We start from the raw sequence: 19,396 nt of genomic DNA on the forward strand, positions 1-19,396 counted from the left end.
GAAAATAAAACAAATCTATAAGCTTTCAGTTTATTTTTTGAGGTACTCTTAATAAATTATAATCTTTAATGTGAATTTTCAATAGTGAATTGTATTTGTGCAAATGATAAGATTGAAATCACTACACAGTATATTATTTTCCCTTCTTAAAATTAACAAATAAAAAATACTCTCTAACCACATGTCAAGAGGCAAAGAAAATGCAAGGTTAATACTGTCATTATCCTACCTTACAGAATACTTTCCCAGTTGCATCATGTACAGATGGTTTCCAATCTTGATCAGTTGTCTAAAAAAGAAAAAGTTACACATGAAACCAAACTTTATACAAAGGCTTAATAACAACCTACCATTTATACCATTAAAACTATAAAATGGATATATATACACACACACTTACATACTTTCACAAGTAGCTCACTTAATGTTCAAAATAACCTATAATATATGTATTGAAAGTAATATCCCCACTTTACAGATGAGGAATCTGAGGTTTACAAGTTTATTTATCTTGTCAGAGACAGCAGTCAAATTACCAATCATACATTAATCTAAAAAAAACAGTGTTCAGAGAACATCTGACTCATACCTTAGATCAACTAGAATGCCAAAAGGAAACAGTAAATAACGTTACACATTAATAACGTTACACATTAAGAATAAGTCCAAGAATCATTTAAGTATAAACTATAAAGAAGAATAAGTCCAAGAATCATTTAAGAATAAACTATAAAGAACTACAGGTTCCAAGTCTATAAATAAGTTGACAATTCAAAATAGGGAAATTCAGGTATTAGCACTAAGAACTTGGGGTTCACTAGAAACAAAAAAACAAAATAGGAAAACAGACAATTTGGAAAAGGCACTTGCTGACTCAGTGGCCTAAATCCTCCTGATTTTCAGTTCTATTTCCCATTAGAATACCATGACAGGAGCTCCTAGGCTTTAGAAGTATATGGATATGAATTTCTTCGTATCATTCATCTAATTAGTAGTTAAGCAAGACTAGAACTTTTAACTTTTGCTAAACCACTGACACTTTTGAAAACTGATATATAAGTATAAAATAAGATTAACATATGTATGAGCATAAAATAAGATTAACACACGTGTAGCAATTACTTTTATGTTTTATGAGAGTTAAACTAAGATCCTATGGGAATACATCACTTGAATTTACACAACAATTCTCCCTCTTTTCAAAATTCCTTGCTAGGTCATATGTCCAATTTTAAATAAACTTACAATTCCAGGTACACATCAAAAACTGACAATAGAATAATGTCACTGAATCTGGATGATGAATCAAGAACCCAAGGACTTATTTCAAATGCCTTCTATGTCACTTATCTATATGTGTATACTCTATGTCCTTGAGAGAAAATCACTTCAAAAATCTATACTTTAGTTTATTAATCTGACTATAGATAGACTAGATTATCTCCAAAGTACTTTCTAATTCACATTCAATAATTGCCATTTTTGCCTTAAAAAAAAAAAATAATGTAGAGTATTTACCTCAATTGCTTTTTTTTTTTAAACACAAATGAAAAAAAAAAAAATAGAAAACACTTATGTCTTTGTAATGTGACTGAGATAAATGTAACTATTCATCATCTTTGACTCTTCTCCCAGCTTTGCTCCTAATTTTCTGACCTTCACTATGCCTCAAATGCCTTCTCATCCTGGAAAGTACCTTCACCCCTGTAAGTCTTCTACTCCTACAGGTATAGTTTTCCTGGAATCTCCATTTTAAGGAAATGGGCAAGTCAATCATTCTTTACTCTTTTCCCAGTTTTACTCCTGACTCCTTGGACTTTGCTACCATAAACCTGAACCCCTACCTCATCACCACCTAAACACATACATTTTAGCTGCCTTTTTTTTTTTTTTAAATATACCATCCTCATTATAACAAACTGCATGAGGCAAGGACTATGTGTGTTCTTTTTGTTTTCATTTCTATTTCCAGTGTCTAGCATTATTCTAAGTACTTAATACTGACAACTTTGTCCTCCATTTTAATTTTGCAAAATCTAAAGTTCAAAAATAATCATTGTACTATTTCATTAGTTCTAATTTCTTTTCCTTTCAGTTTCATTGGATGCCAAAAGGCTTTATACTTGATCCTGTAAGTATCAAGAAAAAGCATTTATCAATCCTGGAGAAAGAGGTTTGTGTGATATGGTCAGATGTGAAGGAAAATCACTTTTGTAGTTAAATGGAAGATGAAATGGAAAAGGAATATAACTGAGGTAGAGAGAACAATTATAAATCTACTAGAACTGTCCAAATGAGAGGTGATAGGTTCCTGAGCTATGCTAGTAACTATGTCAGTGGAGAGAAAAAAATTCCTTTGAGAGTTGTTATAGAGAAAGAAACTGCAGAATCTAGCAGCTGATTGGGATATATGTAGTGAGAGAATGGGGGAGAGTTAAACATGTCTCCAAGTTTGCTAACCTGGTTAAGGGGAAGAATGGAGTTCCTCCTAACAGGAAATATGGGGTTTCAAAAGGGAAGGGTGGAAGGACAAGGAAACTTTACAAGGAAGATAAATATAACTTTGGCAATAAAGAGTTTGACATGGAACATCTAGGTCTACATGTTCAATAGACAACTGGTCTTGGAAAAATGCAGCTCATGAGAGACTAGATTTATATAAACAGATGTGGAAATCATCTTCATGGAGATGATAATTGAACCTAAGGTAGTTGATGAGATTACCAAGTGAGAGATTATTGGAAGAGAAAAAGAAAGCCTAGGACAGAGTTTTGGAAGATACCCATATTTCCCTAACAGTAACTCAAGTACCATGGTTTGCTGTTAAAAGAGCAAGGGCAAGACATTAACTCTTATAATTTGGCTTCTATTCCTATTACTTTCCTGAAATTATTCTCCTAAAAGATAAATTTGAAATCATCATAAGTCCTTAACATTCAAGACCTGACACTACTAAGTATTCTGAAATGTCGTTCTCCCTTAGGATCAGTTTGCCACACTGAACAAGACTGATTAAGACTGGTTAAGCTGCCCAGATAAAGACTGAGACTTGGCATAATAATGAAGCAAACTACATGAGTTAATATATCTTTTGAGTATGAATATAGTATCACATTCTATATGCTATAATAACCCCACAGTTAAGAAGAAGAGAATATATGGCTATATATGGTTGGGTTTTTTTTTTTTTATAATAACTTTATATTGACAGAATCCATGCCTGGGTAATTTTTTTACAACATTATCCCTTGCACTCGTTTCTGTTCCGATTTTTCCCCTCCCTCCCTCTATCCCCTCCCCTAGATGGCAAGCAGTCCTATATATGTTAAATATGTTGCAGTATATCCTAGATACAATATATGTGTGCAGAACCGAGCAGTTCCTTGTTCCACAGGGAGAATTGGATTCAGAAGGTAAAAACAACTCGGAAAGAAAAACAAAAATGCAAATAGTTCACATTCGTTTCCCAGTGTTCTTTCTTTGGGTGTAGCTGCTTCTGTCCATCATTTATCAATTGAAATTGAGTCTTTGTCAAAGAAATCCACTTCCATCAGAATACATCCTCATACAATATCGTTGTCGAAGTGTAAAGTGATCTCCTGGTTCTGCTCATTTCACTTAGCATCAGTTCATGTAAGTCTCTCCAAGCCTCTCTGTATTCATCCTGCTGGTCATTTCTTACAGAACAATAATATTCCATAACATTCATATACCACAATTTACCCAGCCATTCTCCAATTGATGGGCATCCATTCAATTTCCAGTTTCTAGCCATTACAAACAGGGCTGTATGGCTATATATGTTTGACAATCACCTTTATATCAGTCTCTTTTGACATTTATTTATAATAAAATAATTTCAAGAAAGTGAGCAGAACTTTTTAATTTAATTGATTTTAATCAATCATTGAATAAGCATATCTTAAGCCTTTATTAAATGCCTGGTACTGTGCTGGTCAATGAATATACAAATATAAAAACATAATTCCAACTCTTAAAGAGCCTATATTGGGGCAGCTAGGTGGCACAGTGGATAGAGTACTAGCCTTGAAGTCAGGAGAACCTGAGTTTAAATCCAGTCTCAGACACTTAACACTTTCTAGCTGTGTGACCCCTGGGCAAGTCACTTAACCCCAATTGCCTCAGCAAAAAAAAAAAAAAAAAAAAAAAAGCCTACATCTTAAAGAGGGAAGTACATGTAGAATCTGTACACATAGAATAAATATAAAGAAGTAAGTGCAAACAAAGATGGCGTAGCTGGGAGGAGAGGCACTTGCAGTTGAGAGGAAACAGAACAAACTTCATGTGGAAGCTGGTAATTGAACTGTATAGTGAAGGAAGAGCATAAGGAGAAAGCATATTCTAAGAACAGGAGTCAGAGAGTATAAAGGCTCTTATCCATAAAGCAGCAAGTAACAAAAGTAAAATCTGTTTGATTGGCCCAAATGATAGGAAGAGGAGTAATTTGTCATAAGGTTGGGACAGGAAGTCAAGAAGTTGGAAAGGAAGCACTGTTGCTCAGTTCACCCAACATATGTTCTCCCCAACAACCTAGAAAAAGCACCATTCCAAATTTTTATCAAGAAAACCAAGAACAAGTCACTTTCCCAGTCTAGGGCAGCTTAGAAAGATAAGAGAGATCTATGGACATGGGGGTCAGTCAGTAGCAGAGAAGTACAAAAAGAGAAGTACTCAAAACATCTACAAATAAAACCCCAATGAAAAATGCCAATCAAAATAAACCCAAGAAGAATTAAAGAAAAAAATTTTTTTTCTTCAAACAGTAGAAACTTAATTTTAAAAACCAAATAAAAAGTGTTAGAGGAAAAAATGAGGCAAAAAAAAAAAAAAAAGAACTATGAAAGAAAGTTATAAAAACAATTTTATAGCTTTATAAAAGTACAAAACCTTACATAAGAAAATATCATTATAAATACCATTAAAAGCAAATGATTCCATGAAAAATCAAGAAATAATAAAACAAGTCAAAAGACTGAAGGAAAAAATGTTGACTATCTCACAGGAAAAAACACACCTAGGAAATAGATCAAACTGAATAAAAAATGATATTCAAATACAGGATTCAAAAGAAACATAAAAAAGGAAATAACAAGGAACTAAAGGTCAAACAATTTATATTCTTAAATATTCATATTCTTAATAAATATTCTTAAATGATCATGCAACCGCTCAAAATTTTATTATCACAGAGAAGTCAAGCAAGATGAGGAAGGAGAAAAAGATGAGCATATTTGGTAATTAAGGTTATACACACACACACACACACACACACACACACACACACACACACACACACACACAAAAAGAAAGTTGATCAGTTTTTTATTAAAGTGACCATAAAAGTTATTACCTATCTGCCATATGAATTTTTATATGATAAAATATAAATAAAACCATTTGCAGCATCTAAATGAATTTGGTCACTTATAAAAATGTTCAAGAAAATATTAATCTTCAATAATTTCTAAGAATGAAAAAAGCAGTGTCTTTAGAATCTAATGTCTATTCTTCCAATAAAAGCCAATACTGAAATGGTCAGTAGAGTAATTAGGAAGACCTAACATCAAGCCCCGTCTCTTTTCCTATATTGACTGTATGACCATCAACCAGTCCCTTCATCTGTCAATGCCTCATAATAATGTCTAAGGCTCAAAAAGTCATGGACAACATGAGGCCAGGAGTAAGTTTCTCCTTACTTTCATATGGGTAAATGTGTGAGTTTATGTAGGTATCACCTGCAGATCTGTTGTCAGCTTTATGTTTGTATATGGATATATGTATATGGGTTTATGGGTAGATGTGAATGTATGTATGTGTTTCCAAAAAAATAAAGTTTTTGCCTTTTTAATGACAAGATACTGTTAAGGGACAAGTCAATTCTCTGAGAGCCTCCACAGCTGTGGATCATAACATCTGAAGGAGTAGCAAGGCAGCCTTTGCTGACACAGGTGTTTGCGGACTGCGAATGAGATAAATTGAAGGCAGAGGGAAGAGGAAAGGGGTCAAGATGACGCAACAGCCTCTCAGTCAGAGAGGTCAGAGAACAGCCACTGCCTCTCAGTTTCCTTATATGATCCTCTCACAAGAGGAGATCCATTCTGGGTTGGATCTCCAGCAGCCATTGTTAGGTGGCTCCCATGTATTCCAGCAGCTCTCAGTATTACAAGAAGATACAAAGCTTATGTACAAGTTCATAAGCATCACCTCAATTTGAGAAACAAGAATAAAACAGATATTAAAATAATGTTGATATGTATGAAATATAAAAGCTAACAATTTTTAAAATTAATATTCAATTTCAATATTCAAAAAAATTTCAAGAAAACCTACTTGTGATAGAGAATGAATTCATAAAATGTAATATTAGCAAATGTTTATACACTCAAATTGACTATTTGACAGCTATATATGATGCACTACAATGATAAATAAAATCTGCAGAAAATCCAAAAAATATATATAATTAACATGACTGTTTGAATGACTCTCTCTCTGGTAAATTTAGTTATATAGAAATCTTTAGCAGAAAGGATTTCAAAGACATGTCATTATACCTTATATTTACCAAGTTTCCAAAAAGATTTTATATATTTATTATATAGAATATCTAATTGTAAAGGGCTGAAACTCTGAATAGGTGCACTTGAATCAGACAACCAAGCACTTAAGGCTAATTATCTATTGGATAATAACTCTATTAGCATGTTTGGAATTTCTCTTCTCACAGTTAATGCTAGCTCAATAATTGGGATTAAGAGAATTGTAAAAATGGATTGGGGTGGAATGAGAGAGAAGCCAGAGTCACTTTGGAAGTGGAGGAAGAAAAGTTGTGAAGTGCTTGTGGCAGTCTTGTCCATCCCCTTCACTTCTCCCCCTAAAGACCAAGGACTTTTGCTTATCCTGATTCAGGTTGATTTTGAGGCCTCCAGGGGACTAACTTGGACCTCACATCTAATTACAAATATAATTATTTCATTATTGCTTTCTTTTTATTTAATTTTTTTTTTTACTTTATTCTTTTCCCCATTTACTCCTACAATAAGCTGATATATTTATATAAACACATAGATACGTACATATCTATGTACACATACAGACATAAACATATACACATGTGCAAACCCACATATACATATACATTCACACCTACCCACAAACCCACATCTATATCCATATATAAAAAGAGAGCTGACAACATAGCTGCAGGTATACATACCTACATATACTCATACATTTACCCATATGAAAGTAAGCACACATCTAAAAGTATTAATATAGCTGGCATTTAATGTAGATTTCTCTCTTGATTAAATCTTTAAGTTTGACTTTATTTAAGATAAATGATTACTGGCCTTACCTTTTTTCCTCTAATAAACTGTAGATCCTGGTTGTAGTTTTTCTTTTTATCTCTTTTTATTCCTACTAACTTTTCTGCTCCTTTGCTGTTACTTAACTTACTGCTACCTATAGATTCCCCCAACCCTTGTCTTCTCTCCCCAACCCTTTCCTTCCCTTTTTATCTCTTGCCCATTAATCTATCCATAACTAGTCTATCATTTATAGTTATAGGACTTGTCTGAGACTGCTTGGTAATCCTAAATACCTTAATAATTCCTGAGCCACATCTATGCCTCAATACATATATTTATGTATATAAATTTTATTTATCATTGTAATGCATGATATAATATAATTATATTATACTTGCCAAGTTTCTGCATTATACAATGGCATGTTTATTCTACTCCTGAAATATGCACTCCTAAACAAGTAGTAAATATTAAGTCAATCACATAAAACTTCTTTCCCTGAAAAATACAGTTGTGTAACAATTGAAATCCATGATTTAAACCCTTCAAAATGTTTGTTTTCAACAGATAATCCATAGTAGTACAATAAACAGGATAAATTTATTTTATAAATAGGTATATAAATAGTATTATAAATAGAATACTAAAAATTCTCTCATTCTTTCTTTTGAATAATTTCTAAAAACTAGTATTATATCAGCTTTTATTCTTAAATGATGGTTTCCATATTTTTCCATAAATCTGAACTTGTTTTCTAATCCTAACATTTAACTTTTCTATATCAATTTCTGCCTTTAGCATTTAAGGGCAGGTACCAATCAGCAGATAAGATTATTTTTAGGAGCTTGCATAATTGTGTTAAGCAGTTAAAACCAATCTGCTTATCTTCTGTAAAAATAAAGTACTTCCGGGCAGTTAGGTGGCACAATGGATAGAGCACCAGCCCTGAAGTCAGGAGGATCTGAGTTCAAATGTGGTTTCAGATACTTAACACTTTCTAGCTGTGTGACCCTAGGCAAGTCACTTAACTCCAATTGCCTCAACAATAACAACAACAACAAAAAAAGATAAAGTACCTCCATGCTGAGATTCTGGAGAGAGATCCCACATGACAAGGGGTTATTTCGATTTGTGGCCTTAAAAAAAAAAAAAAAAAAAAAAAAAAACTAAGTTAATGCAAAGGAAAATTTTAATTTCAAAAAAATATTCAATATCTTCACATTTTAAATACTCCATATTTTACTGCTTTATAATTCAATTCCTACTGTGTAAATATATATATGACACTATTGCAATATAATTAGGGCTTCATAGTTTTCAAAGTACTTTCAAATTCACTATCCCACTTATTTCTGAGAAGAGAAGATATTATCCCTATTTATAAGTAAAGTTAGAAGATTTGCCCAAAGTCAGAAGACTAACCAAGTGGCAAAATCAGTACTCAAGCACAGATCTTTTGACTCGGGCCAATTCTTCCAAAAGATGAATGACATTCTTTAAGAATATTTAAAATTTCTTGCACCTGCTAAATTTATAACTATAATGACAATAAAAGCATTTTATAATAATCAGAATATAATCAGAATATAAAATGATAAATAAAGCCCTCCATTATCATAAATTACAAATGACTGCTATAATTATTCAGTATAAAGATAAACCTTAAAAATACTTACATTATCTTCATATCGGACATGAATGTTAGAAATTTTTAACTGAAGATTTTTTATTATCTGCCCAATTAGCTTTTCCGTAAAAGTATCCTGTTTCTCTTTTTGTGGATTTTCTGTAAAATACAAACCAAAAAAACCTTCAGTTTGAGAATGAAATGCAGTTTTAAAAATACTGATTAAGCCAACACAAACAAAAGGTTTATATCAAGGTCACTAAAACATACATATCATATATAGATATTATTCAAATATTAAAATCATTAAAAATAACTACATAATTGTCTTTATTAGCATAGCATTTTTTAAAAATTTAAGTTGAATGACATTGAATATTTTCTGATACTTATCCTGTATGTATGACTAATATAATGCTATATGTTTGTCTATCACATAACAAAATACACTCAAATTCAAAAGTATCTCTATGTAACTAAGAAATTTATAGCTACGTAAATGCAACGTTTAGCTACATTAATTTTTATATAGGATTAATAAATTTACCACATAGTCCATCAACTTCATTTCACAAAAGAGTACATAACTGACTTTATAATGATAACTCTTCCTGACTCCCAGTCCACAGACTTTTTCACTAGGCTATGCTGCCTACTTTATTATAGATAATAAAATTTTAGACTTGGAAGGAACTTTGGAGATCATATAGTATAAAACTCCTTCATTCCCTGCCACCATATTATAGATGAAGATACTAAGATACAAAAATACTCTAAAGTAATTTTTTTTTTAACTTTCTCCATCAATTGAAACAGCAAACTGAAGCAAAAAACAGGCATCAGAAAAAGTTTGAGATCAACTAAGGGTTCCATATGGGTGTTCTATATCTAGAAAACAAAAGACCCTAAGTGACTGGGAAATGGAGAAATTTTACAGCTCAGGAATCTAAAAGCCTACTATTAAAAGCCTACAGTTAAGAATGAATCTCAGATTGATCCAACCATTCTGGAGAGCAATTTGGAACTATTTTCAAAGGGCTATCAAACGGTCCATACATACCCTGTGATCCAGCAGTGTCTCTACTGGGCTTAAAGAGATTATAAAGGAAGGAAAAAAGCCCATATGTACAAAAAATGTTTGTGGCAGCCATTTTTATAGTGGCAAGAAACTGGAAATTGAATGGATGCCCATCAACTGGAGAATGGCTGAATAAATTGTGGTATATGAATGTTAGGGAATATTATTGTTCTGTAAGAAACGACCAGCAGGATGATTTCAGAGAGATCTGGAGAGACTTAGATGAACTAATGCTGAGTGAAATGAGCAGAATCAAGAGATCATTATACACGGCAACAACAAGACTATACGATGATCAATTCTGATGGATGTGGCTCTCTTCAACAACGTGGTGATTCAAATAAGTTCCATTAGACATATGATGGAGAGAGCATCTACATCTAGACAGAGGAGTATGGGGACTGAATATGGATCAAAGTATAGTATTTCATCTGTTCTTGTTGTTCATTTGCTTATTTTTTCTCTCTTGTTTTTTTTCCCCTTTTGTTCTGATTTTTCTTGAACAGTATGACAAATGTAGAAATGTTTAAAAGAATTGTACATGTTTCACCTACAATGGATTAATTTTTTTAAAGAAAGAAGTTAGTTTTAATTGATAAATGATGGACAAAAGCAGCTACACCCAAAGAAAGAACACTGGGAAACGAATGTAAACTATCTGCATTTTTGTTTTTCTTCCCGGATTATTTATACCTTCTGAATCCAATTCTCCCTACGCAACAAGAGAACTGTTCGGTTCTGCAAACATATATTGTATCTAGGATATACTGCAACATATCCAACATATAAAGGACTGCTTGCCATCTAGGGGAGGGGGTGGAGGGAGGGAGGGGAAAAAAAAAAAATCGGAACAGAAACGAGTGTCAATATAATGTAATTATTAAATAAAAAATTAAAAAAAAAAAAAAAGGATTGAGCTAAAAAAAAAAAAAAAAAAAAAAGAAGTTAGTTTTATAAGAGCTCAAAGAGAACAGTAATCATTAAGGGTTAAGATGTTTGAGGAAAACTTTGAGAAGGTAAAATTTGTCTAAGACTATATAGGAAAACCAATACTTAACTAAGCTTGAGAAGGCATTTCAAAATAGGACAAATGTGAGTTATAAAAAAGCTGACACACAAAATTGGGGAATGCTGACTAGTAAACAAAATTCAATTGCATAGGAGAATTTACAGGAAAGCAGAGAGAACTAGGATTGGAATGATAGGTAAAGGTAAGCCTGTAAAGACACTTTGAATAGCAGTTTAAGGATTTAGGCTTTAACCTGTCCCTAATAAGAAGCCACTGCAGGTCTTTAAGAAACAGGGATGGAAATAGGAAAATCTGTTTTAGGAATATGAATCATCAAAATATAGGAGGTGGAGAAAGGACATTGGCAATAACAGAATGACCTCTTACAACATGTAGACACGAAAGTAGGCATGAAGCAGTAAGAGCCTTAACTGTGGTGGCAACAGTAGCAATGGAAAGACCAAGGCAGACATAAGAAAAGTACGAACATTTGGTGACTGCCTAGATTTGGAGATGCTGAAACAATTAAAGATGCTTTCAAAATTTTATGTCTGGATGAGCTATGGTATCATTCTCTGAGACAGAAAACTCTTGAGAGGAAAGTAAGTAAATAGCTCTACACTCAAAGTTATAATCTTGTGTCACGGATCCTTTGGCAAATTTTTTTTTTTTATTCACAGACCCCCAGTCAAGAACAGTAAAATGAGTTCTGTTTTAGACACCAAATTTCAAGTGAGAGTCAATGAAGAAATGGAGAACAAAAAAAAGACAAAAAAATGAAAAATAAAACAAAGATTTAGGAATCATCTTTGTACACACAACTTTTACCCCAAGATTTTGTAGTAGTTATGTACTTGAACTAGAGGGAAAAAAAATCCCATAATAAAAATATCCCAGGAATATGACTGAAGACTACCTGGTACAAATACCATACAATATCCCACAGACTGGTCCCACCCTACAGTGCCTTACCATTTTGAGCAGGACCCATTTAATCAATAGTCACTAGATGAAGAAATTCCTCATCCAATGAGAAATAATAATAAATTCCTCATATATATCACAATAATGGCACAAAAGTGCTATATACAGCAATAATGGAGGTTTTCATCTACTCAGACATCTGTTGAAATTTTCATTCATGTAAAAGCTGGATACCTAATCAAGTCTTGACTGGCTGGCAATTTCATCTCTCAAAAAAGTGAAGGAGATATAAACACAATTTAAATGGTGAACACAATCCTAACTAACAAGAGGATCACATGAAATAAGTAGAAGTGAGAGTAACTTTCTCCCAAAATTTCTATGTCATCTTCAGTCATCAATCAGTCAATAAACATTTATTTACTAAACACCTTTCAGGCTCCATTCAAGCAGAGGCAAGACAGCCCTTGCTTTCAAGGAGCTTACAATTTATTCCTTAAAAGTTTATGCTATCCAAAAAAAGAATGCAATATATAGTCACATAAATACAACAAACTGCAAAGAATTAAGATTTTATAAGAAATATCAGATATGAATCTTTAGTCTTAAAATCTAAAAAAGAAAGATCTTCAAAAGAATGAGAGGTTCTCAAAAACAAAACGGATAAAATGTTCCAATGTCCTCAATGAAGTAGAAAAGTAGAAGGAATTTGAAAAGATAAAAGTGGATATAAAAATTGGATCTCTGATGAACTCAGATTTTTTAAATGATATGTAAAAAACGGCTGAATAAGGACCATTTAACAAGGAAAAATGCAAAACATTGGCAGGATCCTGTAAAAATGAATAGTGGGGAATTAAAATATAAAGTACCACAAAAAGAGCTATTTCAGTTATGTTCAAAACAAGAAGAGCAAGGCAAAAATTAAAAAAAAAAAAAAAAGACTGAACATACCTGACTCCTATTTCGCTTAATTTTCTCAAAGAAAATGCACTTTACATCAAAAGAGTAGAATGAATATGACTAAGAAATATTTGAAGCACAGATTACTTAAGGAAGAACACTGAGAAACTAGAGTACATCCAGACTGAGGTCATCAGAATGGGAAAAGGACTTGAGACCATTCTAAATAAAAGACCTAGAGATATTAACCTGAAAAAACAAAAGAAAATTCTTCACAAGGTGAGGAAAACAGCCATCTCCAAATATCTGAAGAACTATTATGTCAAAGATTTGTTCTGATTAGTCACTTTAGGCAGAATCAGAATCAAGGATGTTGCAAAAATTGCAGAAAATATCTGAACTGTCATAAAAACAAATTATTTGATTACAGATACTCCAAAACTAAGAATAAATAACTACCTTTCATTTTTCCTATTAAATAGGTATTTGCAGCTTTTCTTACCTTTATTTGCCATTTTCTGTTTTGCATCTTCTATTCTCTTTAGTTCAGTCTGCTTTGCATCTAAGAGATATTTCTCTTCTTTTTCTGCATCATACTTCAAAGCTAGATGAAATAAAAAGATTAAAATACAATAGATCTTTTGGCACTTAATCTTAAAACCTCTTTATTACTGGTTTAAAAAAATAACAATAAAAGTTAGTGAGTTGTTTTTTTAAAAAACTTATATAATAATTTTAAAAATACAAAGCCATATATAGCACATCCCAAAAGGTTAAGTATAAATATAAAATATAACAACATTTTTCATCCATTCAAAACAGTCCATTTAAATTATACATTTTTCTTCCTTAAACTGAAACTTACTGGTTGAAGGCACTACAAGTAAGTAAATTCCATCCAACACTGCCTCAACTGGCTGAGTGTAAAGGTTTGTCCATGGAATCTGGAGATCAAGTTTACCTACACAGACAACAAAACAGCATGACGGTTTAAATCAATCATAAATGAGTGGGATTTTTACTGTTGCCTAATTCACTATAGGTAATATTTTTAGTATAACAGTTAACATAATTCATTCCAACCCCAAACATATTATTCTCCTTCCTTGGTGATCACATTTCCATTCCACTTTTCTTATGTTAAATTTGGAAAAGAATTTTGATTATTTTAAATATGACTTTGTTTAGGTATTAAGCAATCATTTAGTATATTCTCTACCCTCCTCCAGTATTCTATATATATATAATATGTGTACATAAATATATATATATATATATATATATATATATATATATATATATATATATATATATATATATACACATACATATATATGCATATACGTGTGTGTGTGTGTGTGTGTGTGTATAATTAAAGAGAGAGAGATGTAGACGTAGATATATATGGATCTCTGTAATACCATCTTGGGCAAGAGATGCCCATCATTCCTCCAATGATGCACAAGTCAAAAATATCTGACAAAATGTTAAAAACTCTAAAAATATTAGGCATGCATGGAAAAGGCCCTTCTTTGATATAATCACAAATCTGTATTTAAAATTAAGAGCTATCATTCTCTGCAATATCAATCAATCAAATATTTACTAATTACCTACTATTTGTCAGGAATATAAGTACAAAGAATGAAACAATCCCAACTCTCAATGAGCTTACATTTTATTGGGAAAGAGGAGGATATATAAATATAAACATATATAAATGTGTGTGTGTACATATATATGGCACAAATATAAAGTGAATAAACACAAATATACATGAAATAATAAAGCATAAGGCAATTTTGGAGGAAGAGAACTAACAATTGAGGAGATCAAGATGAGTTATATCTTAAAGGAAGAGAGGCAGAAAGAAGGATTCCAGCCATGGGGGACGGCCTGTAAAAAGAGACAAAAGATGAAGTGTCCTGTGTAAGGGACAGAAATAAAAAACCCTAGTAGCTCAAACACAGAATAGAGAATACTGTTTAATGAGGATAGACCTCATAGATTGAGGCCAATTTGTGTAGAGCTTTAAAAACTAAAAAGAGATCCTATTTTACATTCAACAGAAAGCCACTAGAATTGGTTAAGGGAGAGGGGAAAGGAGGGTATCATAAAATAATTACTTTGTAGGCATTGAGTAAGACAAGACTAGAATAGATGTGGGTCAGGAGATCAATTAGGAGGCCGTTAAAATAAAATAGGCAAGAAGAAATGATGGCCTGAACTAAGGGAATAGTTCTATGAGTGAAGAGAAATGAGAAATTTTCTAGTACAAATTACATCTCCCATATCAACCCACTCTTACTCTCTACAGAGGCTATTCCAAATCTGTCATTCTTCCCCAAACATTCCATGATTCTCCCTAACCCAAATCTCTTAACTAAGATCCTTGCTTATTTTACAGAGGGGGAAAAAAAAACCTGAACCATTCTGTCATGAGCTCCTTCTCTTTTCTTCATCTCCTATCATTCATATGCCTTCTGCCACCATCTCTTCTGTCACTCCTGTTTCACATGATAAAGATGGCCTTATTCCTTATCAAAGACAATCTCATTACCAACACAAACACTCTTTTTCCATTCATTCTATCTCCTCCAACAGACTGGCCCCACTGTCATTCCCATGCTTTTTCTTCTTTTTAATCTCTCCCTCTCTACTGATTCCTTCCCCACTATCTATAAGCATGCCCACATAGACCACGTCTCCCCCATACTCAAAAAACTCTCACTTGTTTCGTCAATCCTTTGCTACCCATCATGCAAGATCTCTTCTGATTTTTGTGGCTTAAGTCCTGTAAGAAGCATATTTATAATAGATTCCTCCACTTCCTCTTTTCTTACTCTTTTTATTCCTTACTCTTTTACAGAAGAAATTCTGTCTTTCTAATTTCATTACTCAACCAAAACTACTCTCCCCAAAGTTACCAGTGAACTCCTAAGGATCCAGTGACCACTTTTTCCTTGACTTCTTAAAGCCTCTGACAATGACTTATCTTCATCCTCTCACCTCTCTAGGTTTTAGAGAGGCTGCTCTCTCCAGGTTCTCTTTCTATTCATCAAATCACTCCTCATTCTCCTTTGCTAGATGATGCTCATCTAATAGAGCACTGTGTCAAAATCATAGGTGTCCCACAGGGCTCTATCCTGGAATCTCTTTTCTTCTAGAAGCAATGGCACAATGGATAAAGAGCACAAGGGTCTGGAGTCATGCAGACCCAAGTTCAAATTCTGTCTCTGATACTTAATAACTAGGTGGGCAAGTCACTTAACTTCTGTTAGGCTCAGTTTTGTAAACTGTAAGATGAGGATAATAATAGTACTTACCTCACAAGCTGTTGTGCCCATCAAAGGAGATATATTTTTTAAGTGCTTAGCAGAGTACATGGCATCCAATATATACTAGACAAATTTCTTGTTTCTTCCTTTCCCTTTTGTTGCTCTCCTGAATATTCTTAAATCTATCTAACCTGCTCTTTGCTGACCTTCAGTCAGCCTTTCAACCTAGATATCCATTTGATATCTTAAATTTAGCTTATCCAAAATTGAACTTATCTTTCCCTGTAAACTTCCTATTTCCAAACTTCTCTAATACTGTCAAGGGCACCACTGTCTTCCTAGTCACCCAGCCTCTCATACTCAACTCCTCACTTTTTCCTCATCTCCTACCCAACAATCTGTTCTCAAGGCCTGACAATTTCACCTTCCCCACCTTCTCCAATATGCCCTTCTCGTCTCTATTACTGCCACAAGTCTTCTTCCTCCAGTCCATCTTCAATTCAGTCCCAAGTAACTTCCTTAAAGCATAAGCCCAACCATGTCACCCTTCCTACTCAAGTCAACTCCAATAGCTCCCTCAGATCTCCAGGATCAAATACAAAATCTTCTGACTCTCAAAGTCCTTTAGGCCCTAAAACCGCCCAAGCCCCCTGCACCTTTCCAGTATCTTTATAGCTTATTCCTCAACATATAATCTTCAATCCATTTATATTTGTTGTTTCAAATCCTGATGAGCCTACAGACCATAACAGACACAGATTTTCTTGGCCTAGATACTAGCCTAGTTTGTCATTTCTTTCTCCAATTGATTAAGGAAAACAGAGATTAGTTATAACCCAAGTATATAAAGCTATATTTGAACTGAGATCTTCCTGATACAGACTCAGTGATCTATTCATCCAGCAAGGTTAAGTGACATGGCAAAGGTCACAAATCTAGTGTCTGAGGTCAAATTTGAATTCGGGTCTTTCTGTTATCAATCATTACAAAATCAATAATATAAACACTAGCAAAGAGGAGAAAAATTATCCCTATTTCAGAAGGCATGACAAAATGCCTTAGAATGACTCAGAGACTCTTCTAATCAACTCACCAAAATGATTAATAGCTTCAGTCAAGCAGCAGAAAACAAAAATTTTTTAAACTAGCATTACTATTTTTTACTTACAAAAATCAGAAACATCAAATAATTTGTCTGTTTCATGTTTGTTATTCTTCCTTATAAATGGGTTGAATCTGAAGTTACAGGATTTACTTTTATTGTTATCCTGTCATTCCTTTTTAAAAAATCTTTTTCTTTTTTAATTCAGCTAATCCTTCCAGCCTCCTATATCAATCACTTTTCTGTTTTGATATTGTTTTGTGCCTTCAAACAAGTGTTTCCCTTTTACCCCCTTATTTCTTATGTCTTCTAGGATGTTCTATATTCCCAGGAATGCTATTTTTCCACGAATATAATGGGGTATAGTGTAAAGTCTTTTCCATCCTTTGGGGATAAGGACTGACAAGTCTATTCTTTATCTTTTTGCTCATATCATATCCTCTTCTTTCTTAACCTATAAATAAATCCCTTTCCTATCTTAAGCTGTACCTTCACAGATATCCAACTGCTTCCTCTCTCCTGAAGGGATTTAGTAGCAAAAACTGTGACTCTATCTTATTGAAGATGATCTTAAGAACATGGGTTCCTACCTACTAGCTAGATCCTTGTCCTATCTATCCATTCTCTTGGCTCTAGGGGTGATATTCATGTAATAGTGCCCTTTCTTGACCTGCACATATGACATTAAATGTTACATTTCTTTTTCTTTTTTTGTGAGGCAATTGGGGGTAAGTGACTTGCCTAGGGTCATACAGCTAGGAAGTGTTAAGTGTCTGAAACCAGATTTGAACTCAGGTCCTCCTGACTTCAGGACGGCTGCTCTAACCACTGCACCACCTAGCTGCCCCAACTGTTTCATTTCTTAGTCTGCACTATCTGAAAATATTTTATTTTTCTGCTACTTGGTTGGTTTCTAAATTAAATGTCCTGTCCACCTCTATATTCTTTTGAAGAAATGATTAAAATTTTTCCCTTTTACTGAATTTCCAATAACTTCCTTTAATGTTTCAATATAACATGTGTGATTTTGAGGTACCAAAAAAGATCTTTTGCATTTCTGAATATCATATTTCAATTTTTCCTTTGACTTTTTATACAAAATAATTCCATTCTATATTGTTCCTACTTGGAATTCCATAGGTTTTCCATTGCTAACCTCAAGATTTGTTCTTTGATGCAGTAGTCCTGAAATCTGGTTATAAGTGTCTTTCATTCTTAATATATAAGGGTAGTTTTGCTGTAGAAGATTTTGGAATTTTTTTTTTAATTATGTTCTTTTGGAAGACTTCTGATTTCATTGGTAACATTCCATTTTCCATCAATTATCTGCTTAGTTTTGTCACCAGGAACCATCATACTTCATCCAAGAAAAACTGATCATTTGAAATTTTAACACTAGTCTAGTTTTTGATACTCAATACTTTTAAAACTCCTTCAGTTGCCCCTGACTAGAAGGTAAAACACTTATTTGTAGTTATTCAATATCTTCATGATCCCATGGACCATATCATGTCAATTCCATGGAGTTTTCTTGGCAGATATTGCAGTGATTTTCCATTTCCTTGTTCAGTGGGGTACTAAACTATTTTCCAAATCTTCCATTAGGGTTTAGATCTGAAGGATCTGACTGCCAAAGGCACACGTGGAGGCCCCTATTGCGGGTTCCATAGTACTAGTCACCATTCTACTAAAACTAGGAGGCTATGGCATCATACGAATCACAGCCTTTACTGAACCAGTGACTATAACCCTATGCTACCTGTTCATAATCCTATCCCTCTGAGGCATAATCATAACAAGCTCTATCTGTCTACGACAAACAGATCTTAAATCACTCATCACCTACTCCTCCATCAGTCACATAGGCTTAGTAATTATCGCTGCCCTTATACAAACCCCTCTCAGCTTTATAGGGGCGACAGTACTAATAATCGCCCATGGATTTACCTCTTCAATACTATTTTGCCTAGCCAACACTAACTACGAACGCATCCACAGTCGAACCTTGATTCTGACTCAAGGCCTCCAAATAACCCTTCCACTCATATGTGCCTGATGACTACTAGCAAGTCTTGCTAATCTAGCACAACCTCCTTCCATTAATCTTTTAGGAGAACTAATAGTTATTATAACCTCATTCTCCT

At 33.3% G+C, this 19,396-nt stretch overlaps 1 protein-coding gene across 1 annotated transcript in view; it reads right to left on the reverse strand.

Moving 5' to 3' along the window:
- The window catches only part of VPS13A (vacuolar protein sorting 13 homolog A), a 257,020-nt gene that overhangs the window by 199,063 nt on the left and 38,561 nt on the right, over nucleotides 1–19,396 (reverse strand). Inside the window, exons 4-8 of the mRNA XM_051966655.1 lie at nucleotides 13,738–13,833; nucleotides 13,375–13,476; nucleotides 9,008–9,117; nucleotides 8,408–8,467; nucleotides 230–289 (exon numbers count right to left, since the gene is read on the reverse strand). Of these exons, the coding sequence (XP_051822615.1) occupies nucleotides 230–289; nucleotides 8,408–8,467; nucleotides 9,008–9,117; nucleotides 13,375–13,476; nucleotides 13,738–13,833 (428 nt within the window). The remainder of the gene's footprint in view (nucleotides 1–229; nucleotides 290–8,407; nucleotides 8,468–9,007; nucleotides 9,118–13,374; nucleotides 13,477–13,737; nucleotides 13,834–19,396) is intronic.

The sequence above is a fragment of the Antechinus flavipes genome, chromosome 1, assembly GCF_016432865.1.
Source record: "Antechinus flavipes isolate AdamAnt ecotype Samford, QLD, Australia chromosome 1, AdamAnt_v2, whole genome shotgun sequence".
NCBI lineage: Eukaryota > Metazoa > Chordata > Mammalia > Dasyuromorphia > Dasyuridae > Antechinus > Antechinus flavipes.